The 26,734-nt window shown below is 37.6% G+C and overlaps 1 protein-coding gene across 1 annotated transcript in view; it reads left to right on the forward strand.

The window, feature by feature from the left end:
- The first annotated feature begins 3,504 nt into the window (after positions 1–3,504).
- Positions 3,505–26,734, forward strand: part of CHIC2 (cysteine rich hydrophobic domain 2) — a 57,397-nt gene continuing 34,167 nt past the window's right edge. Inside the window, exons 1-3 of the mRNA XM_017878657.1 lie at positions 3,505–4,004; positions 18,815–18,869; positions 19,010–19,165. Coding sequence (XP_017734146.1) covers positions 3,886–4,004; positions 18,815–18,869; positions 19,010–19,165 — 330 coding nt within the window. The 5' untranslated portion in view covers positions 3,505–3,885. The remainder of the gene's footprint in view (positions 4,005–18,814; positions 18,870–19,009; positions 19,166–26,734) is intronic.

The following is a 26,734-nucleotide window of genomic DNA, read 5'->3' on the forward strand; positions in this document are numbered from 1 at the left end:
TTACAGTTCCTGATAATTTGGTTCCTGGTGACAGTCCTCTTCCTGGCTTGCAGATGACTGTCTTCTTTCCATGTCCCCATGGCACAGAGAGATCACAAACTATCTAGTATTTCTTCTTATAAGGGCACAAATTCCATCATGAGGGCACCAGCCTCTTGACCTCATCTCAACCTAATCACCTCCAAAGGCTCCATTTCCAAATACCATAACATTGAGGGATAGGACTTCAACATATGAATTTGGGGATGGGGGACACAATTCAGTCCATAGTACACACATGATCTCATTTGATCCTCCAGAAACCCATGACATAGTTTCCATTTGAAGATGAAGAAAAGGAAGCTTAGAAAGGTGAGGCTGCCAATGGCCATTCTGCGAGGTAGAAATGGAACTGGGAAGTTTTCAAATCTAGGGAATTAACTAAGGAATATTTGCCTTAAAAACAAGTCTTGCTGACTCCTGAGGCCTGGAGACATTATCCAGTTTGGTTTTGAGCCATTTGGTCTGAAGGTAAATATAAAAATATGTGAGGCAAGAATGTAAAGAGAAACTCCAATGAAGAGGAGGCGATGGAGGGATGGGCACTTAGCAAGGTGCAGGGGAGTACCTGGACACAGAGGGAGAGAATCCTGGAAAAGCGGCTTATCTCCAGGAAGCAATTGGGGGAAGGAGTTTCACAGGAAACTGGATCTTGGAAGGTTGGCGGGGCGGAGGGGAGGTGGGGGGTTGGAATTATGATGTCAATTCTCATCAGGAAAATGTTTGACTCATGTTCACTCACCCCTTTGGCCTTGTTCCTAGGTCCCACACCCTTTTGCTGGCTCTGACAGGTTTTTCAGAGCAGGAAAAAGAAGAAAACACACACACACACACACACACACACACACACACACACACAGAGAGAGAGAAAGGAAAAAAGAAAAAGAAAAGGCATTTCCCTCCCTCCACCGTATACCCAGGCAGTGGGAGTTATAAAGATCTCTCTGCTGAATAGATCTTAGAATAAGAACATTTCTCCCACATCGAGCCAGTGTGAAGATAAGGGTGAGGTTCTCACAGTCCTCTGAAGCCTAATTAAGTCACAGTGTTCTGGAAAGAGCACTATTAACACTATATCTCAATTCAGATAACATTTATTAAGCTCCTTTTCTGAAGCAGGAACTGTGGAAGGTGCTAGAGTTTTAAGGAGCTCTGTGTCGCTTCCTCCATCTTTGGGAAGTTGTCAGCTATGTGATGATTTAGATACTTTGGGGCACCAGCCCCTTATCTTGACCACTGTTTCCACATAAAGGTGAATTCTCAGCCACAGCCAGGTGTGGGCTGTGCCAGGATATACTGACCTTTCTTATTCTCTTTCTTATCTTCCCATTTGCAGCTCTTCCATTAACTGAGTGCAGCCACTAGTCTCCTGGCTCCTGCCAAGAAGGAAATTCAGAGGCCGAGGAGGAAGATCGTTTGAGCTGAGGAGTTCAAGGCTGCAGTGAGCTACGATGGTGCCACTGCACTCCAACCTGGGTGAGAGAGTGAGACTCTGTCTTTAAAAAAAACCAAAAAGACATTCAGGAAAGCTTGGCCCACCCAGTGCACTCAATTAGACTGTTAAATCTTAAATTGTCACATGGCCTTGAGAAAGCCACATAGCATCTCTGAAGTATAGCATATCATAGCATCTCTGAAACATAGCATATCTGAAAATAAATACACCCTTTTTGCTCACCTCACAGGTTCTTAGGGGAATATTAAATGATATATTATGCATGTGCTTTATAAGCAGTAAAATATTACATAATGCTGTGGTGACCCTCATAGGGTTGATAAGCTGGGGAGCCTTAAGCATCACCTATTATCACCCTGTGTTTATTGTGTGCTGGGCCCTCTTCTAAGCACTTCACAGATCTTAAGCCCTTGAATCTGCTGAGCATCCCAATGGGGCAGGTACTGAACAGGGAGGTTGAATGACTTGTCCAGGGTCGCACAGTAAGTAGCAGAGCTGAGATTCAAGGCCAGGTATTCAGGTTCCAGAACCCACATTGTTAAATACCAGACGAAGCTGCCTCCTGTGTGCCCCACTGACACTCCCTGTGTCTTCCTCCAGGAGCCCCTGGCAGAGACGACAATTGCTTGCCTTAACAATAGATAAGCTACCAGAAGGCAGGGCCTGTGCCTCATTCACACACGCCCACAGTGCCTGCCACATAGCTAGAGTTCAGGAGATAATTGTTGAATGAACCAATATCCTCCAGGGAGGCATACGATAAGTCTGATACAACTACTGTATTTTTCCTTCATCTTTTCTTGGCTAACCACACCAATTTCCTTCAGTTGTTTTCAATAGGAGGTTGGCATTTCTCACTGTCCTCATTGACATCCTTTGCACTTTCTCCACGTCAACAGTGACCCATCTAAAGCTGACTATTGTGACATGAACACTGCACTTGGAGAACAGCCTGACCAGCGCTGGGCTCAGTAGAACTATCCTTTCTTCTCCCATGGTGTGTCCTCACTGTCCGGGACTCTCTTCTCAGAAGCCCTTCCCCTGTACTGTTTATATCCTTAATGATACCAAGTACCCGAAGTGACCATTCAACTGTTACGAGGCAGATAAGTAGACTCCATTAAACCTTTTCCTTCTCTCTTCCCCTCCTTCCTTTTTTCTCTCTCTCCCATTCTTCTTTCATTCTTTCTCGTCCTTCCTTCTATCCTTTCTTCCTTCCTCCCTCCTTTTCTTCCTCCCCTCCTCCCTTTCTTTCAGGTCTTTTTTTGTGGTAGGAACTGGTAAGAAAAGGAAAGGGATTGCCTAAGGTTTTAAGGAAACAACAACACAAACCAGGTTATGTTTGGTGAGGGAGCTAGGGCAAGAAACTGCGTCTTCTAATATGGAATCCAGATAATTGATCAGTTTTTTTTTTTTTTTTTTTTCATAGCATGACTACTGTGAGATTTCTTGTAAGAAAAAAAAAATACCAGCATCATTGGCCTCATATATTGGATTATATTTAAGGGGATCAAGGGACAAGATGTTTGAATTTGGAGATGTCTTGGAAAATCCTGTGGTGGACACAAATGTTTGCAATGTCTCTGCTGGACTCCTGCAATTGGGAAAAAAGAGACTCTGGTACTCATCATAGACTCAAAACCTGAGAAAAAGCGAGATGCGATTACTAGAGAAACCGGCATGACACGCACAAAAATGTGTCTATTCCAACCAGGGCTTTTTCTTTTCAGTTGTTTGTTTTGGTTAGAGATGACTTTGGGGAACTGAATGTCCCACTGGACATTCCGAGCTGCGTTGTCGGAGTCGTGGGTCACCGCTTCCAGGCAGCGAAGCCGCCGCCCCCCGGGTCCGCGACCCAGGAGCTGGCGGGCGGGGCCTCGCCGGCGGGAGCGCGCGCCTCGGGCGCCGTCCGCGGGTGGAAGCAGAGGAAAGACGGCGGCCTGGGAGCGCGCGAGGCCGCACGTGCGCGCGCCCGCGCGCCCGCGCGCCCACGCGCCCGCGCAGGCTCCCGCCCACCCGTAGGCCCGGGAAGTCTCGCGATACCGTAGCCGGCTGCTCCCGCTGCGGGTGGCTCAGGCTGTTGCTGTGGTTGCCTGAGTTGCTGCTGCTGCGGCGGCGGCAGCGGCGTCTGTGCCTGTGGAGGTGTTGGCCTCTGGGCGGATGTTGACATTGTGTTGTTGTTATTGCTGATGGTAATGGCGGCGGCGGTGGCGGCGACGGTCCCGACCCCATCTCCTCTGTAGCCGGAGCCGAGAGAGCCGACAGCGAACTCCGCGGCCTCGGAGCCGGCGGCAGCGGCGACCCTCAGCCTCCGCCGCCTCGCCCGCGGGTACCCCGGCGCCAATCCCGGGAATCAGGCCCCTTTGGGCAGGGGCGCTCGGAGGCTCAGGATGGCGGATTTCGACGAAATCTATGAGGAAGGGGAGGACGAGGAGTGGGCCCTGGAGGAGCAGCTGCTCAAGTACTCGCGGGACCCGGTGGTCGTCCGCGGCTCCAGTCACGTCACCGTGTAAGGCCCGGAGAAGGGCGAGGGCGGGAGGTGCGGGCTGGGGTGGGCCCCGTTACTCCACGGGAGCCCGATTTCTCCTGTGTCCGTCGGGTGTCGATGGCCTTCGGAAAGAGTCGGCGACCAGGAAGTGAGAACTTGGCTTATTTTCGTTTGTTTGGGTCTCCGAAGTGGGGACGGACGCTGTCCTTCGTCCTCCCCACACCCCTTTAGCAGGCCCTACAGGCCCGGGCGATGTGACGATCCCAGTAGGCACGGGTTTTCATTAGGGTCTGTCCTGCGGGCTACCCTTCCCCTTCAGGGTGTATTGCCGGGGAGCCTCCTTGTTTTCTCGCCCAGTTATCCTATGGTTCTCTGTGCCTTTGCACCCAGTGACATGGCTCAGAGGCCAGATCTGGGTCGTGTGAGACCCCAGTGACAATTGGCAGCGAAGCTCCCTGTCGTGTCTGTTTCACACATACCCACAGTTCTCCCAGTTCTTCCACACATTTCCGCACAGCTAATGCAAGTTCTTGTAGTTGTACGTGATAAAAATATATAGTTGAACACAAATTTAAGATGTACAGAAAGAAATATGTTTACAACAACAACAAAAAACTACTTGAGGGACATACACTCTGCTCAGGTTACTGAGGGAAAACTGTAGTCCTGAAGTTGGGGCTTCTTAATTTGGAAAGTCCCACTAGTAACATTAAAAGTTTGGTATTAAACAATAAGGAATGAAAGCTTTCGGTAAGACCATGACAAATAAAGGAATGTGAAGACTTGAACCAAATAATGAGCTGTCCGGAAGCAGGAAGTTTTGTAATGTTTCTCTATGAAGTCCACAGTTTTGTACCACTTGATGTATTGATACTCTCCCATTTTAGGTCTCTTGTTCAAATCGTAGATCAAACTTGCATACTTGTCAGGTATCTCTGTACTTCTTCAACTTTTCAGTAAAAGAGCCAGCAAGTCTGAAAATGTCTGGAATAGTCTTCATTATATTTTGGTGAAGAGTGAGTGGGATGTGCTGTGAATAACTTAGGGAAACAGTAAGACTTCTCATACAAGTTTGTCAGCAAAATAATTGCATTTCTCTTATGACCAGCCGTATTGTTGTTTGAGTATGCTTATGTAATGCTTTGATTTCTTTAGCACCTGTTAGTTTATATTCAGGTGACTTAACAGGGTAAAAACACTGCATAATTGCCATCACAGCACCATGACAAGACAGTGGAATTTATCACCACAATAACACTTTCTAAGTGTTGTCACCAGCTTAAGAAATACAACCAAATATCATGGATATTAAACTTTTAACATATATCACAATTCATAACCTGCCATTTGATTTTATTTTGACTTTTATGATCTTTTTGCATTGTTTTAAGCCTCAGGAGTATGTGGATGCTTAAAGAAGTGATTTCCAAACTTTGTCATGCCGTCTATCCCTCCTTCTACGTTCCTAATATCAAAGAAAAGCTAAATCTTGTCATTTAAAAAGACGCCGCTGTAGTTGTAATGTTACCTCTGTTAAGGAGAAGAAAAACTAAGCACTTTGTTGAAAGTGGAAAATGTAATAGTGGACAAAGTGCTCAGAACCTAAGTAATCAGTAAACTTGATTGTAGTTGGCTACCTGGAGAGATTAATAGTGGGTAGCAAAGAATTATTAGTGGTTTTCAAACTTAGCTGTCCATTAGAATCCTGGGTGGCTTTAAAAAAAGACCCTTGTCTTTGCTCCACCCCAGGCCAGTTGAAGGCCAAGTACTGAGTGAGGGTCCTAGGCGTGGATAGTTAAAATAATAAATAAATAAATAATACAGTCTCACAGGTGATTCTAATGTGTAGCCAAGATTGAAAACTATTCCAGGTTATAGGGAGGGATTATCTATCATCAATAAACAGTATACCTTTTTACATTGGGAGTTAAATCTCTGATCTTCCTCAGCAACTTCCTTCTTCTCCCATTTATCTTGGTTCTGGGCTCTGGGTTAAAATCTATCTCAGCTACTTCCTGGATAAATTGTTTATTCATGACCTTTAGTTGAGATGGGGGTAGTTACAGTCAATGAGATAGTACATGAAAAGAATTTATTGCCATGTGTGGTACTATGTTCAATAGATACTAGTTTTTATTATTATCCTCCTCAGATATAGTTTTACACTTTGAGAAACAGGTGTAAAACAAAGTACTAAAAAATTAGAATTGCCGTTGTCAAACATAACAGTGATTCACTTTAGTGTTATTTTTGATTTCTAAGCAATGTGTATGTGCTTAAATTACTGTTTGAAGTATTTTGATGACAACAAGGATCTTTCTGCATTGAAAACTTAAGCCTGTTTTGTGGCACATAGGTAATAATACAAAACTTTTTTTTTTTAACATGGCTCTGTCATACATAATTCCCAGGCACACTAGCACACCATGCCAATGGATAGCCCAGTTAGCACCTATAAAGGTTTTTAGAATTGGTGCATATGTGTTACTATGACTGTTGAGCACATTCAGTTTTTCTTGCTTTAAATATAAATGGGAGGAGCTATTAGAACAGTTGTAGTAAGACTGGCTAAGTTTGTCACTGCCCCTCACACCCCCTCCCCCACCTTTTTTTTTTTTTAACTGAGATGCTGATCAGCGCAGTCTTCCCTTACCAATTTGAAAGTAATTGACCATGTAAACTGAATCATCTGTAGTCTAGATCAGTCTGGAAGGATATAGATTAATCCATATGTTTTTCACAGATGTAACTTTGAGTAGGCCTTTCTGCTCTTTTTTTCTACTTTAATATATTACAGTATTACTGTTTATTTTAGAAACTATTGTATTCTCACGTGACATGATTGGCATGTCATTGTGGTGATGTGAGAAAGAAAGTTACCTTCCATTCTCTAGGTTGGTCTCTAGGCATAATCAGATTTTTGTGACATAGGATGCAACATGTCTAATTTGCCTGAAGTCTGCTTTAAAGTGGCTTTTAATACAAATATTTTCCTTTTTTTAAATACAAATGTTTTCATCTTGACCCCAAATCAGACTTATTTTTTATACTTCTCTCATGATCAGTATTCTTTTCTGACATTCTTCTGTTAAGTATAATATTTCCCTTCATTGTTAGATTTCTATGTAGCAATATGGAGAAATCTTGTGCAGAAGCATATTTTGAGGAAAGTGGTATTGGAAGGAAGGAAGATAAATGATAAATTCTTATGATTGCATAATATTTTGGTACATGTAACCTAAAAGACTTACACTTACGATTCAATTAAAAGTAGATTTCCTTTTTGCTTTCATGGTGACTTCTCATATAACTGACGATGAGGAAAATAGTTTCTAAAAGCAACAGTAATACTGTAAAAGACTATTAGGTAGTCTTGATCAGATTGGTTAATATTTTAAAATTATGGAGTTCCTTATGCTTCAAAATATATTTGCAAAATATGTTGATCATTTATTGAAGAGTTTCATTTTTCACAGTGATAACTCTAAAAGATGTGTCAGTCTAAAAGTTAGAATTTAAAAGTAGTTTTAGGCCAGTATTTCCTAGGTAATCTATCATTATAACAGACATTATTTGCTCCCATCCCCACTTTCTACCCTTCTTATATCAGAATCAAACTTGGGGCTTTCCTAGAGTATGTATGATCTTTGACTTCTAACTCAAGCCCTGTCATAGAGCCAAGTTATTTTGCTGAGGTTTGTTTCTAATGTTATTCTCTTGTAATTTTACTGTGTCTTCATGTACTCTCTTCTGAGGTGTAATCTTACCATCTCCACAAATCATTCCTTATCCTTCAACACCAGTTTTTATCAATGGCTGTCGGAAACCACTTTTTGCTTGTTTTCATTCCAGTTATGTTATGGAAGATTAAAGATTTAGAAATGTGACTTGAAAATGTTTGGAAAGTACATTGGGATGGAGTATGATTTTTGAATAAGTGACATCACAAGAATACCTTAGTATTTATCGATTTTTCAAATGGTAGAGTTAGTAAAAAATTGTCTTGAAATGTGTCAGTATTTCAGGACTGCTGCTAGATGCTGTGGTTAGCAGTAAGAGACCTGAACGTGAGTTGCCAAATTACAGAATCATCTCAATAAAGCAATTTTGTTAAACTTTATAATTCCGACCTCTTTTTCCCACCCAGCATAATATTTAAGACATACTCTATTTCTAAAGATTAAGGTTTCTGTTTTCAAATTTTTGAAGGTCTCATTGATGTATCTCCACAGGATATAAAGTTCTTGAGGGCAGAGGTTGTGTTTATTGATCTTTCTTTATTCTTTAATATAGTGTCTAGAATACTATAGTTCCTATAATATTTTCTAAATGAATGAAGTAATTGTATACATCTTTGGATTTTGTCAGAATTGCCAAATGAATCACTGTTTTCTTCTCCTTCTGCACCTCCTAACAAAGGCAAACAATATTCTATAATAGACTACTTATCACATTGAAAAGATAAATGGCTCCTCTGTTTTAAAAAATGAAATCTAGTAATTGTGAGGTAATTATCAAATTAAGGTAGATTTTTTTTTATAACTCTTTTTTGTTTTTTTTCTCAAGAGATTTTTTTTTTTTTTTTTTTTTAGACAGACTCTTGCCCTGTCATCCAAGCTTGTGGGCAGTGGCCCAATCACAGCCTACTGTGGCCTTGACCTCCTGGCTCTAGTGATCCTCCTTTCTCAGTCTCCCAAGTAGCTAGAACTACAGGTAATTTTTTTAAAAAAATATTTTTTTGGTTTTTGTAGAGATGGGGCTTCACTGTGTTGCCCAGGCTGGTTTTGAACTCCTGGCTTCAAGTGTTCCTCCTGTCTCAGCCCCACCAAATGCTGGGATTGTATGTATAAGCCACCATGCGTGGCCTCCCAGAGATTTTTCTTATTCCATATGGTTTGAGAGGAAATTAATTGGATTATAATTTGGACATATCTTTGGTAATATGAAGAAAAAATTCTATGCATTTTATTTGGACCAACTACTAAAACTTCTTAATGCATAGATTTTCTTGAAGAAATGAGAACTATGATAATTAACTGAGGTTTCAAAGTTTTTACTGTATTTGAATTTGAGAATTTATATGACATTTTGGTCCAAAGAGTTCAGTGTTGGATTTTTGCCTACCAAGGGATATGAAATTGATTAGTACTTAAAATTTTATATGACTAGCTATGTAGAAAAGAGGGATTAAATGGTGAAAAGTAAATTATATGTAATTATTATGATAATAAATACTATTCTAAATAATTTAAATAAATAATATTACTCTAAAGAATAATACTATTAAGTTGAGATCTACTCTTGATTTCCAGCTGGAGTTTATACTGTTAACAGGTTAAAGGCCCAGGATATTAGGCTAGCTGTATACTCAGAAAGAAATCTTTCAAATATCTGATAGCTATGTCTGGCTTAGGTTTCTAATCTGCTATAAAGCGATTTAGATTTTATTCTTAATAAAATTAAGCTTTAAATATAACATGTAGCAACAGATGCTCTTAAGTATCCTTTTAGTGCCTTCCGTGTAAGATTGTGTGTGTGTGTGTGCTGTGTGTGTGTGTGTGTGACTTTTGACTCAATCAGAATCTTGGGTCTGGAAGGGAAGAGTTTAGGGATTTTTAGTTTTGGTAAGAGTGCTGTGTGATTCTGTCAGACATATTGGGAAAGTAATAGATGGTACTGTGGAAAAAGTGTGGTCTTTGATATTAGGCAAATTGGTTTCAATTCTCAGTCACTTCCTAACAGTAACCATAAGCAAATTAACCTTTCCCAACTTCTGTTTTTTCTTCTGGGAAAGAGGATAGTATCCACCTTAGAGGTTATGTGTGAGTCAGAATTTATCTAATTAATAGGCATTCAACAAATTATTACTTATGACATACTTTGATGTTTAACCCTGCATGCACATTTTTTGGTTACTCTTTACCATTTTGTGGGATGTCAGTCTAAAATGTGATGTATGCTTTTCTGCTTTAAAACAAGACTCTGAGCATAGATCAGAATTATCTAATTGACTAGAGGAATCATTTAATCAAAAACGACTATCAGATTGATACACAGTGATGCCTTAGTGGCCCTGAGGTATGTTGGAGTTTGAGAACTTTCTCTAAATGGCACTTTCATTTAAATTTCATATGTGGGCTGTTCTTTTTGATTTACTTTCCTCTCTCTTTGTAATTGATCAGCTGTACTTGGAAGTAAAACAGCTAGCCTTATTTGAACTGCATATAAAGTAAGACAAGTTCATTCTGATTGTTGAGTGTAGATGCTTGGGTTTTAGTACTTGGGTTTTACAATATTTACTTTGTTTTATCAGAGTATGTTTTGCTTAATCTTTGATTATCAGCTGTCTTATTGAGGTTTCCTGATAAGCAGTTTAATGAGTATTTGTTAAATGCCCATTTTTCTGCCAGGTATTGCACAAGGCTCTAGGTATATAATGAAACCCAAAATGAAACACACATAGTTTCTGCCTTCATGGAGTTTACTGCTAACAGACAAATTTTGTCTGATAAAATTGCAGTGAAGGAAATGGATGAGATCCTGTGATTGAAAATAATGTAATTAGGGAGACCCTCTCTGAGGAAGCTAACATTTAGGAAGGACGAGAGTCCTGTCAAGAGCCCCTGGATCTGGAGAACGGCAGGTACCAAGACTCCAAGCCAAAACAAGCTTGACTTGCCTGAGGAACTGAAAGGATACCTCTATATTATGGCTAGAATATAGTGAACAAAGGGGATAATGTCTTTAAATGAGTTTGGAGAGTTCAGTAGGGGCCAGAAAGGATTGTAAAGGGATTAAGATGAAATTTAGAAGGTTATTAAAGTAGCCTCCCTAAGATGTGATAGTGGCCCCAGCTAGGGTGTTGATCTCTAGATTAAATGAGTTATTACAATTCTGGGTATAAACCATCAAATTTCACAGCTTTTCCTATGATGTATGGAAATACATAGCAATGGCCACTTTTGCTGTCTGATTCCTCAGTTGTTGTATGTGTTTTGGTCTGTTTATTTTTTAATTTTAGCTTTGTGTAGGCTGACGTTAAATAACTGGCTACTTTTTACAGTTAAATAACTGTTCACTGGGAATGATTTTGATGGCATACCTGCACTTTCTGTTCTGATGCTGGGGCAGCTAGTATGCCAAGAGAATAGCATGTGCCAGTAGTAGAAAGAGTCTTTCCCACAGGATCATAGATTTTGAAGTGGGAACCCTCGTAAACGTGATATCCTTTAGCTATAAGGTATGTGGTATGTGACAGCCCTCAGTACATGATTCGTTAGATTTGAGGAAAAAATTGTGTTTTTTATATCTTACATTTAAAACTCAGTTGCATCCACAGGAGCTGAAATGTTCTCACAATGTCCCTGAAGAGTAATTTTTTTCTCCTTAAGCTTTTTTTCTGTCCCACTATCTACTTGGATGGAGTTGGTTGGATTTGAAGGTAACCTAACTTTGTTATTTTGATTGATAAAAAGTGAATGTACTATATATAGTGAGCTTCCTGCAAGAGCTTCTTGTTTTATTCTCTTTGATCTTGCATTGTAGTCATAATGTGGGCCTTGGTTAGTTCAGTGGTGGAGTTCCTATGTACCCAATCTCCTTTCTTGGTCTTTTCTAAACTACTCAATTATAAATGTTACTTGAAATGAATATTTTTGTTAGTCTGTATTATAAATCAGTTCAACCATATATTTTGCATAAGTGAACATAATTTAGCATCATTATATTGCTCTTAAGAGTTATAGAAGTATTAAGAATATTCTAAAATATGTATAAATCAGATATACACAAATTTTTTTCTTTAGTACAGAAAATTTAAAAGTTGTTAAGTTAGATCAGCTGCATCCCTCTGTCATCAGAAGTTAGTTATATTGTGCATTTTCGTCGGTATACACTTGTATAACTTCCACTGCTTAACAACATATGTAATCTGTTAATAATGGAAATTATAACCTTAATAATTAAAAACAGATAAAATGCTAATGCTAGATTATTATAAGACTATGTATAATGGTGAGGTTTATGATAGAGTAAGTTTAACACATGCTTTAGAGAATTAAGTCTTTGATTTCACTAGTTTCCTGAATGAGATTAAACTTTCATGAAACTGGATAAACTCAAATATTGTTCAGAATGTGGTTACAGAGTTAAAATTTTTAGGATTATTCTGAAACCCAAAAATATGTCTCTAACTCCAGGGTTTCTGTATCTTTTGGATAAATAGAGTATACTTTCAATTAGATCCCATCCTCTTTGAGCTACACTGATATTCAGACATATGTTGAATCAACCAGATAAACGTAAAGCATGATTTATATACATCAAAGCCTGTTAATTTTTTTCCATAATTATGACTTTATCTCCAAAAGTAGCTAAAAATTTGAGTTCATTGAACTCAAAGTTCAGGATTAGGAAATAAGCTCTCTCTGCATGTGCCATCTGTATAACCCATGTGTTCAGTTTGAAATTTCTAGTTCATATGCTCATAGGTCTTGTCATATCTGTAGGAAGATAAAAATTCTCTGTATCTGTGGATTTGTACAGGTTGAATGTCTCAGAATCCAGAATATCCAAAATGGAATTCATGATCTACACCCCAAATCAACTTCAATGGCAGCCTTCCATTGTCAGTTGATGGCAGTTTTTGTTTAGCTCAAAAACTTTTTGATACGTTCTTGATTTTCCTCTTTCTCTTTCACTGCATCCATTTTGTCTTGACATTTTGGCTCCGTCTTCAAAATCTGGCCCTATTTTGCCACCTACATGGCTGGAGTGAGTTGCCAGTATCCCTTCTGCCTTACACTTAATATATTTCTTAAGTCAGGCATGCTGGCATGTTCCTATAATCCCAGCTACACGGGAGGCTGAGACAGAAAGATCACTTGAGCCCAGGAGTTTGAGACTACCCTGGGCAACATAGCAAGAATCCATCTAAATTACAAAAAATATATATATATTTTCTTCTGCCTGTCTCCACTTTTCCACTTTTGCGTCTCCTCTTATACAATCATTTTGGTACATCTGCTATAGTGATCCTTTTAAAACATAAGTCAGTTCAAGTCTTTTCTCTGTATCAGGCCCCTCAAAGGTTCCCCATCTTCTTCAGAGTCCTTTTAATGTTCTACAAGACCCTCCCTGATCTGGCCCATCATTACTTATCTGCTGATCTCAGTTTCTTCTTATTATTGGCTTCAGTTTATTTTGACTTACAGTTATCGATGGCTTTACTACATGTTGACTTCAATTTAAGCCCTCTCTGTAAGCCCTCTCTCTGTCAGCTCTGCATGTTACCATCTCTTTGTCTTATGTTCAAATGCCTCAAGAGAGCTGATTGAGTTAGTTAATGTTATCTAAGTTAGGCAGGACTGTTTGGCCTTGCCATTCCACGTGCTGCTACCCAGCCCAGGGATTAGCTGTTCTTAAAGCAGATGTCCACTTGTGATCTAGTTAGCCAAAGTATAGGGAGTTCCTAGTTAGGCATGCAGAGTAACAGACTACACTCTCTAGTATACATGGTTTTGAGCTGTGTAGTGTCTTTTCAGATTGTTGTATTATAATTAATTTAATTATAAGATATTTCTGTTTTCAAAATTTCACTGTTAAAAATATCACTGTAACTCAGAAGAAAAGAAACATCGAACATATATTTTTGATTAAGGGCAAAACAAGTTGAAGCAGCAGATTCTTGCATTTCTGCATTTAAAAGGCAAAATTCATTATGAGTTCAAAACATGTCTTAATTTAAAATGATAGTTCAGTAGTGAATGCCAGGAGACATTGTCAATATAAGGAGATACAAGGAACATAGAAGAAGTAAAAACTGAAGTAAGAGGGACAGAGGATTATATGGACTTGAACTATGGAAAAAATTGAAATGCATTCAAGAAAACTGTTGATTAGTGAACCCAAATTTCCCTGTTTACTTATCTTAAAATACCTAGTTAATGCCAAGTAAAATATTCAAATAAGAAAACAAAATTAGGATGGTATTGTACGTTACAAAATATTTGTCTGCTGCGTGTAGTGGCTTACGCCTGTAATCCCAATACTTTGGGAGGCCAAGGTGGGCAGATCACTTGAGGTCAGGTGTTCGCGACCAGCCTGGCCAACATGGTGAAACCCCGTCTCTACTAAAAATACAAAAATTAGCCCGGCATGGTGGCAAGCACCTGTAATCCTAGGTACTTGGGAAGCTGAGGCATGAGAATCGCTTGAACCTGGGAGGCAGAGGTTACAGCGAGATGAGATCACGCCACTGCACTCCAGCCTGAGCAACAAAGCGAGCCTGTCTCAATAAAATAAAATAAAATAAAATAAAATAAAATAAAATAAAATAAAATAACTCGTCAATTATTTAGTTAACAGCAACTATACATTGCTGAAAACAGCTGTTATTTAAAAAAACAACAAAATGTCTTTAATACCCCCTCCGTAAAATAACACTACAGAATACTTGATTATTCATTAACATATCTGTGCCACTGCAGCTGGTTTCTCTTGATACATTTCTGAAAGTAGAATTACTGGATCAAAGGGTAGGATTTTTTTTTTTTTTGAGACTCAGTCTCACTGTTGTCGGCCCGGGCTGGAGTGCAATGATGCAATCTCGGCTCACTGCAACCTCCGCCTCCGGGTTCCAGCAATTCTCCTACCTCAGCCTCCCGAGTAGCAGAGATTACAGGCGCCCACTACCACATCCGGCTAATTTTTGCATTTTTAGAGTGACGGGGTTTCACCGTGTTGGCCAGGCTGGTCTCGAATTCCTGACCTCAGGTGATCCACCTCCCTTGGCCTCCCAAAGTGCTGGGATTACAGGCATGGGCCACCGCACCCAGCCAGGGTAGGAATATTTTTTAAGACCCCTTTTATGTACTACCAGATTGCACTCCTGAAAATTCTATCAAGTTGCGAGATTTTTGTTCTTTTCAGTTAAGATCATGATATACTGAATTTTCTTCTTCAACATTTTCTTCCATTGAGAAAGACAGTAAAATACAGAAGATATGTAAATAAATCTAAAATGAAAGGGAGGGAAGGTGAAGAAGTTTATGTTCAATGATATTTCCATGTTTTGGTTTGCAAATTTCATTTTAATGGTTGTTTAATATTCTGTTATATTGAGATAATTAACCATTCCTAAAATGTTATAGATACATTTTTATATTTGTGAATAAAGATTCAATGAACTTGTTTATGCATAAATTTAATCCACAATTCAAGTTATTTTTTAGGTAATATTACATTTCTAAAGAGAAGACACTATGACAAAGATATAGATATTTTCAGTGCCAAATTAATCTGAAATGGTTGTAACAATTTGTAGTTCCATTGATAGTGTGTGATATTTTTCCATCTTGACCTTCTTGCCAACATAAAATATTTTTTAAATGTAATTTTATTAGTCTTGTAGATAACTGAATTAAGATGCCACCTACGTTAAATCATATTTTTAAAAATTATCCAAGTGCTGCTTCTAGCTTTTTGGATTAATAGAGTGTTTGGTTATTAGAGTCTGAAGGGGGTTCGGCTTCCTACTCAATGCAGGAATCATTGCTCTTCTTTCAGGTACATCAAATTATTATTTTATGGTATGAAACTTGACCTTTCTAATACTGTGCGGAGCCAATTGCACTTTGTCTTGGAATAAAGGAAATTATTTTTACCATATTTAAAAACTTTTATGTAAACTTGTGGGTACATTTATAATGCTGTCAATTGAAAACAAAACATATATGCCATTTTCATTCTAACAGTCTCTGCCTTCTGCTGAACTTAAGAAGCCAGAACTAAGGTATTGTCAAAATTAAGTGGTTTATGTCAAAAATAAATCATTAGAGGTGATATTTTACAGTTATATTATCAAACAAGAAGTGTGACTTTTCTTATCCATTTAATAAAATAGGATGGTCTTGCTAAATTCTACCTGATACTATTGTTTTGGTTGGTCTAGATTTGGAAAAAAAAAGAGAGAAGGTTTTGGCAGGGATGAAAAACATAGCAAAGGAGATATTTGCTGTGGCCTGTGCCAAATAAGAAATTCTGATGCTCAAGCTCTTTGCCAGGAGAAAGCATGCTATATGAAAGAAGACTTGCTGGAAAGAGTGATTTTCTACTACTCTGATGAGAACAGTCTTATTAGTAAAGAAGTGTGTAGGAAAGCCTGGATTGTGGTAGTTTGAATAATGAATGAGAGGTAACGTAAAGATAGTTAATGTAAAGGAGTCTTTCAAAACATTAGTTGAGGAAGGAAAGAAATAGATGCCATCAGACATTGAGAGAGAAGAAGTAATAGGGATTCACAGTCTCAGGTGGCTAGACTAATTCAGGTTTGTAGGCTGTGTTTAAGTAGCCTGAAGCGAGGTAGAAATACAGTGGATTGCAGTGGAGACTGGAAGAGATGCAACCAGAAGTAAATGGTTAGTTTTTGGAAGTTTTCCTCCATTGAGAGATGGTAAAATTACTGAAGATATAAAAGTAAGTCCAAAAATAAAAGGGAGGGAAGGTAAAGCAGTTTATATTCAATGACATTTTTTTCTCTCAGAGTTGACAACTGTGGTTATTTGCAAAAAAAATGTTGTGAGGATAAAGTGGAGTACCTAAAGACAGGTGCCACAACTACGGAGTATGGAAAAGGGAACTTATTGGGGATGAATAAATATTGTTAATTAAAATAATACTCACTGAGGTTAGAAATAAGATATGTGTGTTTTTTATATATATATTTGTATTTATTAATGGTGATACATTTATAAATGTGATTTTTCTCCAGTAGCTCCAGGCAATGTGAAGAAAGTAAACAATTTAATTGAACCTGGGTTGGCAAGGGACACTGTAGAGATGATTAAGGGTGTTTGTTGGAGTATATTCAAAATGATTGACTGTAGTTCTGGCAAATAAGGAAGGAAATGGAGTCATAGGGAGCTATGGAGGGGTAGGAAGCAGTAAATTACAACCAGAGGCCAAAAATCAAATTTAGTAAGGATGGGAGAAATGAAATGATTGATGGCAGTGGTAAGAGGAGAATTTTACAGTTCAGAATTTCAGAGGTGATACAGTCCCAAGTGATAACAATATGCAGAATATATCACAGTGAGTAGGTTGCTGAATTAGATGGAGGTGCAGGAGGTAAAGTTATTTAGAATAGATAATGTCAGGAGTGAACTGTAGTTGAGGATTTCTAAGGAAAGAGTGGCATTTCAACAGGGTTTATGGTTAAAGTGAAGATACATACAGGTGTGTGGTGCTTAATTATGGGGACTATTCTGATAAATGGGTTGGTAGGCAATTTCATCATTGTGCAAACATCACAGAGTGTGTGTGTACAAACTTAAATGGTGTAGCCTACTACACATCTAGGCTATATGGTATATAGCCCGTAGCCCTTATGCTACAAACCTGTACAGTATGTTACTGTACTGTGTATTGTAGGCAGTTATAACACAGTGGTAAGTTTTGTGTATCTAAACATAGAGAAGGTACAGTAAAAACACGGTATTAAAATCTTGTGGGACCACCTTCAAGTATGTCCTGACTGAAACATTGTTAATATGGCACATGACTGTATGTATTTAAGGTTTGTTTTGTTTTTTAAGATAAGATGTAAGGAGGTATCCTGATAGCTGCAGATCAACAGATTGAGGGTTTCAGAGGAAAGTGTTAAAGGAGTTTGGAATAGAAAAGGTCTATCAGGAAAGATAAACCTGAATTTGGTGATGATGAGAAAGCAGGATAACAGATTGGAGTGGTTTGCGCTGAGTTATGACTATAGACTGGAGGAATGTAGAGATAGTGAAATGGATGTATGTAGGATATGAGTAAAACAAGCCTGTTTCAAGATTCCATTTAGATTTAGGCATAAAGTTGGAGTTCCCCCTTCGAAACTTTACAGTGTGTATTACATGAACTTTCAAAATTATCTCAAATGACATAAAAAAGTAAAATTGGTCTCATATGTGATTTCTTAAGGAAACAAAGGAAGCTGTAAAAGCCATAAAAGCCTGTATTGAAGTGTTGCATGGAATGTGCTTAATAGTTGTGATTTGAATGAATTCTCTTTTCTCCAAGTACTGGTAGACTTCTGATAGATAAAAGCAAAATAGGTTGTTTTTATTATGTGTTTTATCTTCTTGTTATATTTACCGTTCTTTGAAAATAGTTTAAATCTTTTATCAATTCTAAAGCCATGGAATATTTTAACCATGATTCAAGAAAAGATCTTTTAGGTAATAGGAATAGATATAGGTATAGCACATGTCTACATTTTCTTTCATACCGTCTAATGCACTGACAAATAGATATTGAATGGAACCTAAGAGAATTCTTGGTAGCACTTTGTCCGTTCCTACTTTTTTATTTTTTCTCTCCCTTTTTTCTTATTCTTCCCCTTCCCCAGTCTTTTTCCTGCATTTTGCTTCTCATCTTATTGCTTGTATATGACACCTGCTAAAATTCACAGCTATTGTTTGTTTCCACCAATAACATTAAAAGCTGGAAAAAATTGCTATCCCACCCATTAAAATAATATGCTTTGTAGTTAACTTTTTAAGATATAAATTAAATGAACCATTTATATTTTTGTTTACATACTGCTGGTTAATTAACATTCAGCCTCTTATCATTATGCAAAAGTTTCCATTTAACTGCTAAAATAATTGCTTGTTACATTTCATAAATTGCTTATAACAGTTATTTTATCTCAAACTTCCATTTTATCTCTCAAACTTCCTCCGTATGTGAAAATGCTTTCTATTGACTTGACCTTTAAATTAAATGCTCTATATTTTTGGCAACAATGACATGTAATAACATATTCTTCTTATTTTTTAAAATAGATTTGGACTGAGCAACAAATTTGAATCAGAATTCCCTTCTTCATTAACTGGAAAAGTGAGTGTCTCATTTTTGTACTATTTGTATGCCTCAAAATGACAGTTTTTTTCTGAGAAAATTAGAAAAAAGTATGCTTATCAGTCATGTTTTTTGACATCAATATTGCATTGTTATTATTTCTTAAAATTTTTCTTTAGGTAGCTCCTGAAGAATTTAAAGCCAGCATCAACAGAGTTAACAGTTGTCTTAAGAAGAACCTTCCCGTTAATGTACGTTGGCTACTTTGTGGCTGCCTTTGTTGCTGCTGCACGTTAGGTTGTAGTATGTGGCCAGTTATTTGCCTCAGTAAAAGGGTAAGTTGAATTATATATTATAATTTAAATTTAGAAGTGGACAAGCAAGTCTTGCATTTATCTAGTTTTTATTTTTATATTGAATGAATCACCTATCCTGAATACAATATGAATCCAGGAGAGGAGTGAGTCAGTAAAGTTACTATATATCCAAGTGCTGTTACTGAATAGCCATCTAAAAATTATATTTGTAATTTTAGGAGCAAGGAGTAGTGTATAGCATTGTCTCTATCTGTACATTGATGGTGGTGTGGTATAGTGATAAGGATGCTGGCTTCAGGTCTACCATTTATCTCTATGACCTTAGGCACATTTCCTAACCTCCTTCAACCCTACTTGACAAAACTGTAAAATGTTCACATGTTCATCTACTACTTGAATAGGATTATTGTAAAGGTATAATGAAAATGTTTGGAAAGCTCTTAGCTGAATAGTTCAAAGGAAGTGGTTAATAAGTATTAATTAATAGTATTCTCACTAATAGTAAGATAGTACCCATACAAGAAATAAAATGGTTACGATGGTGGTTTCTAGTTGGTAAGATTATGGGACATTGTTTTCTTCTTTTTATATTTTACAAGTTTTCTGTAGTGAGCACAAAGTGATTCTGTAATAAAAAAAATAATTTTAAAGACTCATTATTTTGACTACTTATAATAAAAAATTCTGGCCAGGCACAGTGGCTCATGCCTGCAATTTCAACACTTTGAGAGGCCAAGGCAGGTGGATCGCTTGAGGTCAGAAGTTCAGGGCCATTCTGGCCAACATGATAAAACCCTGTCTCTACTAAAAATACAAAAAATTAGGTGTGGTGGCAGGTGCCTGTAATCCCAGTTAGTCAGGAGATTGAGGCAGGAGAATCGCTTGAACCTGGGAGGCAGAGGTTGCAGTGAGCTGAGATTGCGCTGTTGCACTCCAGCCTGGGCAACAATAGTGAAACTCTGTCTCAAAAAACAAACAAATATAATTTTAAGATATTGGTAGAGATATGACAAATTATTACAGATTGAAGGCATTATATTTTTGTTAAATTTTTAAAAAATGGTATTTATATGTATAAAATGATTTTTTTTATTTTTTAAAAAACATGTATTTAAAAAAAATAGAGACAGGGTTTCACTATGTTGCCCAGGCTGGTCTCGAACTTCTGGGCTCGAGCAGTCTGCCCTCCTTGGCGTCTCTAAGTGCTGGGATTATAGGCGTGAGCCACTGCACCCAGCCAAAAATGATATTTTGTTAAGATGAAAATGAATGAACAGTTTTATGTGGCTACGTTTTGATAACCAATAAGAGTAGGAAGTATGGATGAGCTAATTCTCTTTGTCCCTTGATTTCTGTTACAAAATAGAAGATACATTCCTACTAAAAGTTTTTAAATTGGTACATTCTATTGATAGGAAGGAGTTAATGCCTTTGTAATAGAATGACTTTTGTGATATTTACTTCAATATTTCTAATATTCCTTTTTTCTAAAAATGATTATTTTTTTTCATCATTCTCACCAGATTACCTTTATACCACAGAACATTTTTTCGTCTCTGGATCCACAGTTGATTTTGTTGCTCTTGTAGTTTGGATCCCCTCACTCCCTTCCGCTCTGTGGGCATTTCCATTGTTTCAGTCCCTGCTATGTCTCACTTGGTTGGTAATTGCTATCAGGTAACCCAAAAAATCATAAGAGTTTTAATACTGTAGATACCTTTGAGATCTGACTTTTTTGTTTGTGCTTGGTTTTGTTTTGATACCCTTTTTTTAAACCTTTAAATGAGTAGCATAAGATACTGCAGTGTTTGTACAGTGTATTTAGAAAATAAAGGTAAATGAGTTAAACTTTGCATTCTTATCAACTTGAGATCGTTTTTGAAATGCCTTCATTAAATTCCTTATGTGAGATGTAAGATTGACTTTTTTAAGATAATTTGATCTGTAGTTTCTGAAAGTACTTTTTTTTTTTTTTTTTTTTTTTTTTTTTTTTTTTTTTTTTGAGACGGAGTCTCGCTCTGTCACCCAGACTGGAGTGCAGTGGCCAGATCTCAGCTCACTGCAAGCTCCGCCTCCCAGGTTCACGCGATTCTCCTGCCTCAGCCTCCCGAGTAGCTGGGACTACAGGCGCCGCCACCTCGCCCGGCTAGATTTTGTCTTTTAGTAGAGACGGGGTTTCACCGTGTTAGCCAGGATGGTCTCGATCTCCTGACCTCGTGATCCGCCCGTCTCGGCCTCCCAAAGTGCTGGGATTACAGGCTTGAGCCACCGCGCCCGGCCCTGAAAGTACATTTCATTTAGCATTGTAGTGTTCAGTCTAAGGTCTCTCTTTGTATTTTATATTACTAGATGGAATATTTATTTGATGTATTTAATTTTATATGGACTACTATCCAGGGAGCATAAACAAACATGACTTGCTTTTTAAAAAAGCCATACATATCTGTGTCTTGGGTGTAAACTGTTATATAACCATGGTAAGAGTGACACTTCATGCATGTGTGAAGGATATTACAGGCCCTGGAGAAAGAGGTGCTTTGTAAGATGGGGGCAAAATAATTTGGATTTTTTTCCTTTTTTTTTTTTAATTATACTTTTAAGTTCTGGGGTACATGTGCAGAACATGCAGGTTTGTTACATAGGTATACATCTGCCATGGTGGTTTTCTGCACCCATCAGCCCATCATCTACATTAGGCATTTCTCCTAATGCTATCCCGTCCCTACCCCTCAACCCCTGACAGGCCCTGGTGTGTGATGTTCCCCTCTAGAGCAGGGATTTTTAATGTTTTATTTGCCATAAATCCTTTTGATGGTTTAGGGAAGCCTATGAATACTATCCTAGATGCTTTATATATATTTAAAAACATTTAATGTATTCTAAATGTATAAGGTAAAATATATGGGATTAGAAAGGAAACTGATTATATAAAATATAGTTATCAAAATACTAGAAAACTTCAATGTGATTTATAAATATGTTTATTAATGCATACAAAATAAGATAGCAACAGATCCATGGTAATAATATGATAGGAAGAATCTGTGATTTCTTTAAGTGATGAAGGTACAGGTCCTGTTTAGTCTATTGCAGTTAGTTGCATACATTCATGACCTAAGGAAATGTAATGCATTTCAGTTAGTGGTTAAAAAGATGCATTTTCATTTCACTCACTTTCACAGACTCCCAGAATTCTAAGTACTGCATGTTAAGAACCCTCAATTGAGAGGCATGAGATAAAAAATTGCCAGCCTGTGAATTTCTGTTTTTTTTACTTGTGATGTGAAATCCTTTTATGTGGTTAGAATGGTCTCCGACTCTAAGACATATCAGGACCAAAGGCATACTTGATACGCAGCTCAGTGTTTTTACTTTCTTGATATTATTCACTGATTTGGAAAACTGCAGTTCTGTCTTACCTTTAAAATCCATCCCCTCACAAGGTCAGGAGATCGAGACCATACTGGCCAACATGGTGAAACCCCATCTCTACTAAAAATATAAAAATTAGCTGGGCATGGTGGCATGTGCCTATAATCCCAGCTACTTGGGAGGCTGAGGCAGGAGAATCGTTTGAACCAGGCAGTTGGAGGTTCCGTCTCAAAAAAAAAAAAAAAAAAAAATCTATCCCCAACTTAGTGCCCTCTTTTTATGATCTGTTATTATTCCCGAGACCTTGTTTTTATTCTGTTCTATTATTATTATTGTTATTATTATTATTATTTTTTGAGACGGGAGTTTTACTCTTGTTGTCCAGGCTGGAGTGCAAATGGCATGATCTCCACTCACGGCAACCTCCTCCTCCCAGGTTCAAGCAATTCTCCTGCCTCAGCTTCCTGAGTAGCTGGGATTACAGGTGCCTGCAGCCACACCCAGCTAATTTTTTTTTTTTTTTTTTGAGACGGAGTTTCACTTTTGTTACCCAGGCTGGAGTGCAATGGCGTGGTCTCAGCTCACCGTAACCTGCACCTGCCCAGTTCAAGTGATTCTCCTGCCTCAACCTCTGGAGTAGCTGGAATTACAGGCTCCCGATACCACGTCCCGCTCATTTTTGTATTTTTAGTAGAGACAGGGTTTCACCATGTTTGCCAGGCTAGTCTTGAACTCCTGACCTCAGGTGATCTGCCCGCCTCGGCCTCCCAAAGTGCTGGGATTCAGGCATGAGCCCCTGTGCCTGGCTAATTTTTGTATTTTTAGTAGAGACGAGGTTTCACCATTTTGGCCAGGCCGATCTCGAGCTCTTGACCTCTGGTGATCTGCTTGCCCTGGCCTCCCAAAGTGCTGGGATTACAGGCGTGAGCCACTGCGCCCAGCCTATTCTATTATTTTGATTATTTTTTAGAGCTGCCAAATTGCCTTTTTTCTTAACTACCTTTGCCTATTTTTGAAAATGGTTTTTTAATATACAGTAAAATTTTTGTATACAGTTCTATGATTTTCGATAAATGCATAGAGTTTTGTAACCACCACCAGAATGAAGATACATAACAGTTTTCTGTTAAAAACTTACTTGTGCTGTCCCTCTGTAGTTGAACCCTTGTCAACTCTTAAACCCGGCAACCAGTGATCTGTTGTCTATCCCTACAATTTTGTCTTTTCTAGAATATTATATAAATGGAATAAAATAGTATATATAACTTTTTGAGTCTGGCTTCTTTCATGTAGCTTAGTGCATTTGAGATTCATCTATTTTCTTTTATGTATTAATAGTTTATTCTTTTTTATTGTTGAGTAGTATTCCATTGTATGGATGTATCACAGTTTGTTTATCCATTCATCACTTGAAGACATTGAGTTGTTTCCAGTTTTTGAATAAAGCTTGCCATAAACATTCACAGGCATGTTTTGTGTGAACACAAGTTTTCATTTTAGGAAGGGGATTGCTGGGTTATATGCTAAGTGAATGTTTAATTTTATAAAAAATTTCCAAACTGTTTTCCAAAGTGGGTGAACCGTTTTGCATTCCAGCCAGCAATGCATGAGAGATCCAATTGCTTAGCAGCCTTGCAGGACTTGACATGGTTAGTTTTAGAAATTATGGTCATTCTAATAGATATATAGTAGCATCTCATTGTGGTTTTAATTTGCATTACCATCATGAGTAATGATGTTGAGCACCTTTTCATGTGCTTATTTGCCATTTGTACACCTTCGTTAAAGTGCTCATTGAAATATTTTGCCCATTTAAAATAGTTATTTCTTGTTGAGTTTTGAGAGTTCTTCGTATAATTCTGAAAATAAATCCCCGGCAGATATGTGCAAATATATATTTGCAGTCTGTAGCTGTCTTTTCATTCTCCAACAATGTCTTTGGCAGAACAAAAGTTGTTGCTTTTGACGAATTCATCACTTTTTTAAAAAATACAGATTGTACTTTTAGTGCTGTATCTAAGAATTTGCCTAAAGCAAGGTCATGAAAATTTTCTCCCATGATCTCTTTACTTTGCTTTTAGGTGTGTGACCCATTTTAACTCAGGTTTTAATATGGGTGTGAGGTATGGGTCAGTTTTTTGGTTTTTTTTTTTTTTTTTGCATGTGACTTTCTAGGTTTTCCAGTACCATTTGTTGAAAAGACTATTCTTTCTCCCTTGAATTGCCATTGTACGTTGTCAAAAATCAGTCAACGATACCTGTGTAGGTCTCTTTCCATACTCTATTCTGCTCTATTGATCTATATGTCTATCTTGATTAAATATCACAATATCTAGTTTACTGCAGCTTTTTTTTTTTCTGTTTTAAATAAAAAGGAGACAGGGTCTTGCTGTGTTCCCCAGGTTGGTCTCGAACTCCTGGGCTCAAACAGTTCTCTCTCATCTCGGCCTCCCAAAGTGCTGGAATTACAGATATGAGCCACTGCGCCCAGCCTACTGTAGCTTTACAGTAAGTCTTGAAATCAGGTAGTTTGAGCCTTTCAAATTTTTTCTTATTTTTCAAGATTGTTTTGGCTATTGTGATTTCTTTACCTTTCTGTATAAATTTTAGAATTAGCTTGTCAAATATCTATAAAAAACACTGGTATTTGATTGGAATTACATTCAATTTACAGATGAATTGGAGAGAATTGACATCTTAACAATATTAAGTCTTCCAAACCAAGAATATGACGTAGTCTCCATGTATTTAGGTCTTGGACTTTTTTTTTGTTGGAGCTTTGTAGCTTTTTGCGTAGCATATAGATTATGCTCATGTTTTATTAGCTTTATACATAAGTATTTCTTTGGGTTTGTTGCTATTGTAAATGGTAATTGTTTTTTTAATTTTGATTTCCAATTGTTCACTACTAGTACATAAAATACAATTGATTTTTGTATATTAACATCATGTCCTTCAACCTTGCCAAACTCACTTACTAAATTCCAGGAACTTTTTTGTGGATTCCTTGAGATTTTCTACAGAGATAACTATGTTGTCAGAAAATAATGACAGTTTTATTCCCAATCTGTGTACTTTTTCTTTTCCTTCCCCTTTTCACAGTGTAGGACTTCTAATAAAATGCTGAATAGGAATGATGAGAACAAACTCCTTGCTTTATTCTTGATTTTCTCTGTTTTTCTGTTTTCACTTCACAACAAAATTGATTTTTTGTTTTTATTATTTCTTCTTGATTTGGATATAATTTACTCTTGTTTTTTAGTTTCTTAAGGTAGAAGTCATTGACTTGTCGTTTCTTTTTTTCTTATATGAGCATTTAATGCTCTTTCCCTCTAAAGCACTGTTTTGACTATATCCTACACATTTTATATAGTATTTTGTTTTCATTTGTTCAAAGTTTTTGTGATTTTCTGTCTGACTGGTGGATTATCAAGAAGTTTGTTTAACCTCCAAATATTTGAAGATTTACCAGAAACTTTTCTGTTACTGATTTCCAATTTAATTTTATTACTGTTAAAGTATATACTTTGTGTATTTCAGTTCTTTTAAATGTGTTAAGTTTTATTTTACGGCCTTGAATACAGTATATTTTGGTAATGGCATGTTCAAAACTTCTATTTATATTTTACTAGCTTTATTGAAGTGCAAGTGACATACAATAAACTGCACATGTTTAATGTATATTATTTGATGAATTTTGTCACATGTATACACTTGTGTGCATCAAGATAGTGAACATATTCATCATTTCCAAAAACTTCCCTGTGCAAGTGCTGATCTGCTTTCTGGCACTATAGATTAGTTTGCATTTTCTAGAATTTTATCTAAATGAAATCATACAATATGTATTCTTTTTTGTCTTCTTGTTTTATTTTTTATTTATTTAATTTTGAGATAGGGTCTCATTCTGTCACTGAGGCTGGAGTTCAGTGGCGTGATCATGGCTTACTACAGCCTTCCCAGACTTCCCAGGCTCCACTCATCCTTCCACCCCAGCCTCCCAAGTAGCTGGGGCCACAGGTGCACATCACCACGCCTGGCTAATTTTTGTATTTTTGGTAGAGACGGGGTTTCGTCTCTCAAACTCCTGAACTCAAGCAATCCACCCACCTCAGCCTCCCAAAGTGCTGGGATTATAGGCATGAGACCCCATGCTTGGCCGGCCCCTTTTTGTCTTTTACTTACTGTGATTTTGAGATTCAACCATGTTGTTGC

Source organism: Rhinopithecus bieti, unplaced genomic scaffold (genome assembly GCF_001698545.2).
Source record: "Rhinopithecus bieti isolate Rb0 unplaced genomic scaffold, ASM169854v2 scaffold_11842, whole genome shotgun sequence".
Lineage (NCBI taxonomy): Eukaryota > Metazoa > Chordata > Mammalia > Primates > Cercopithecidae > Rhinopithecus > Rhinopithecus bieti.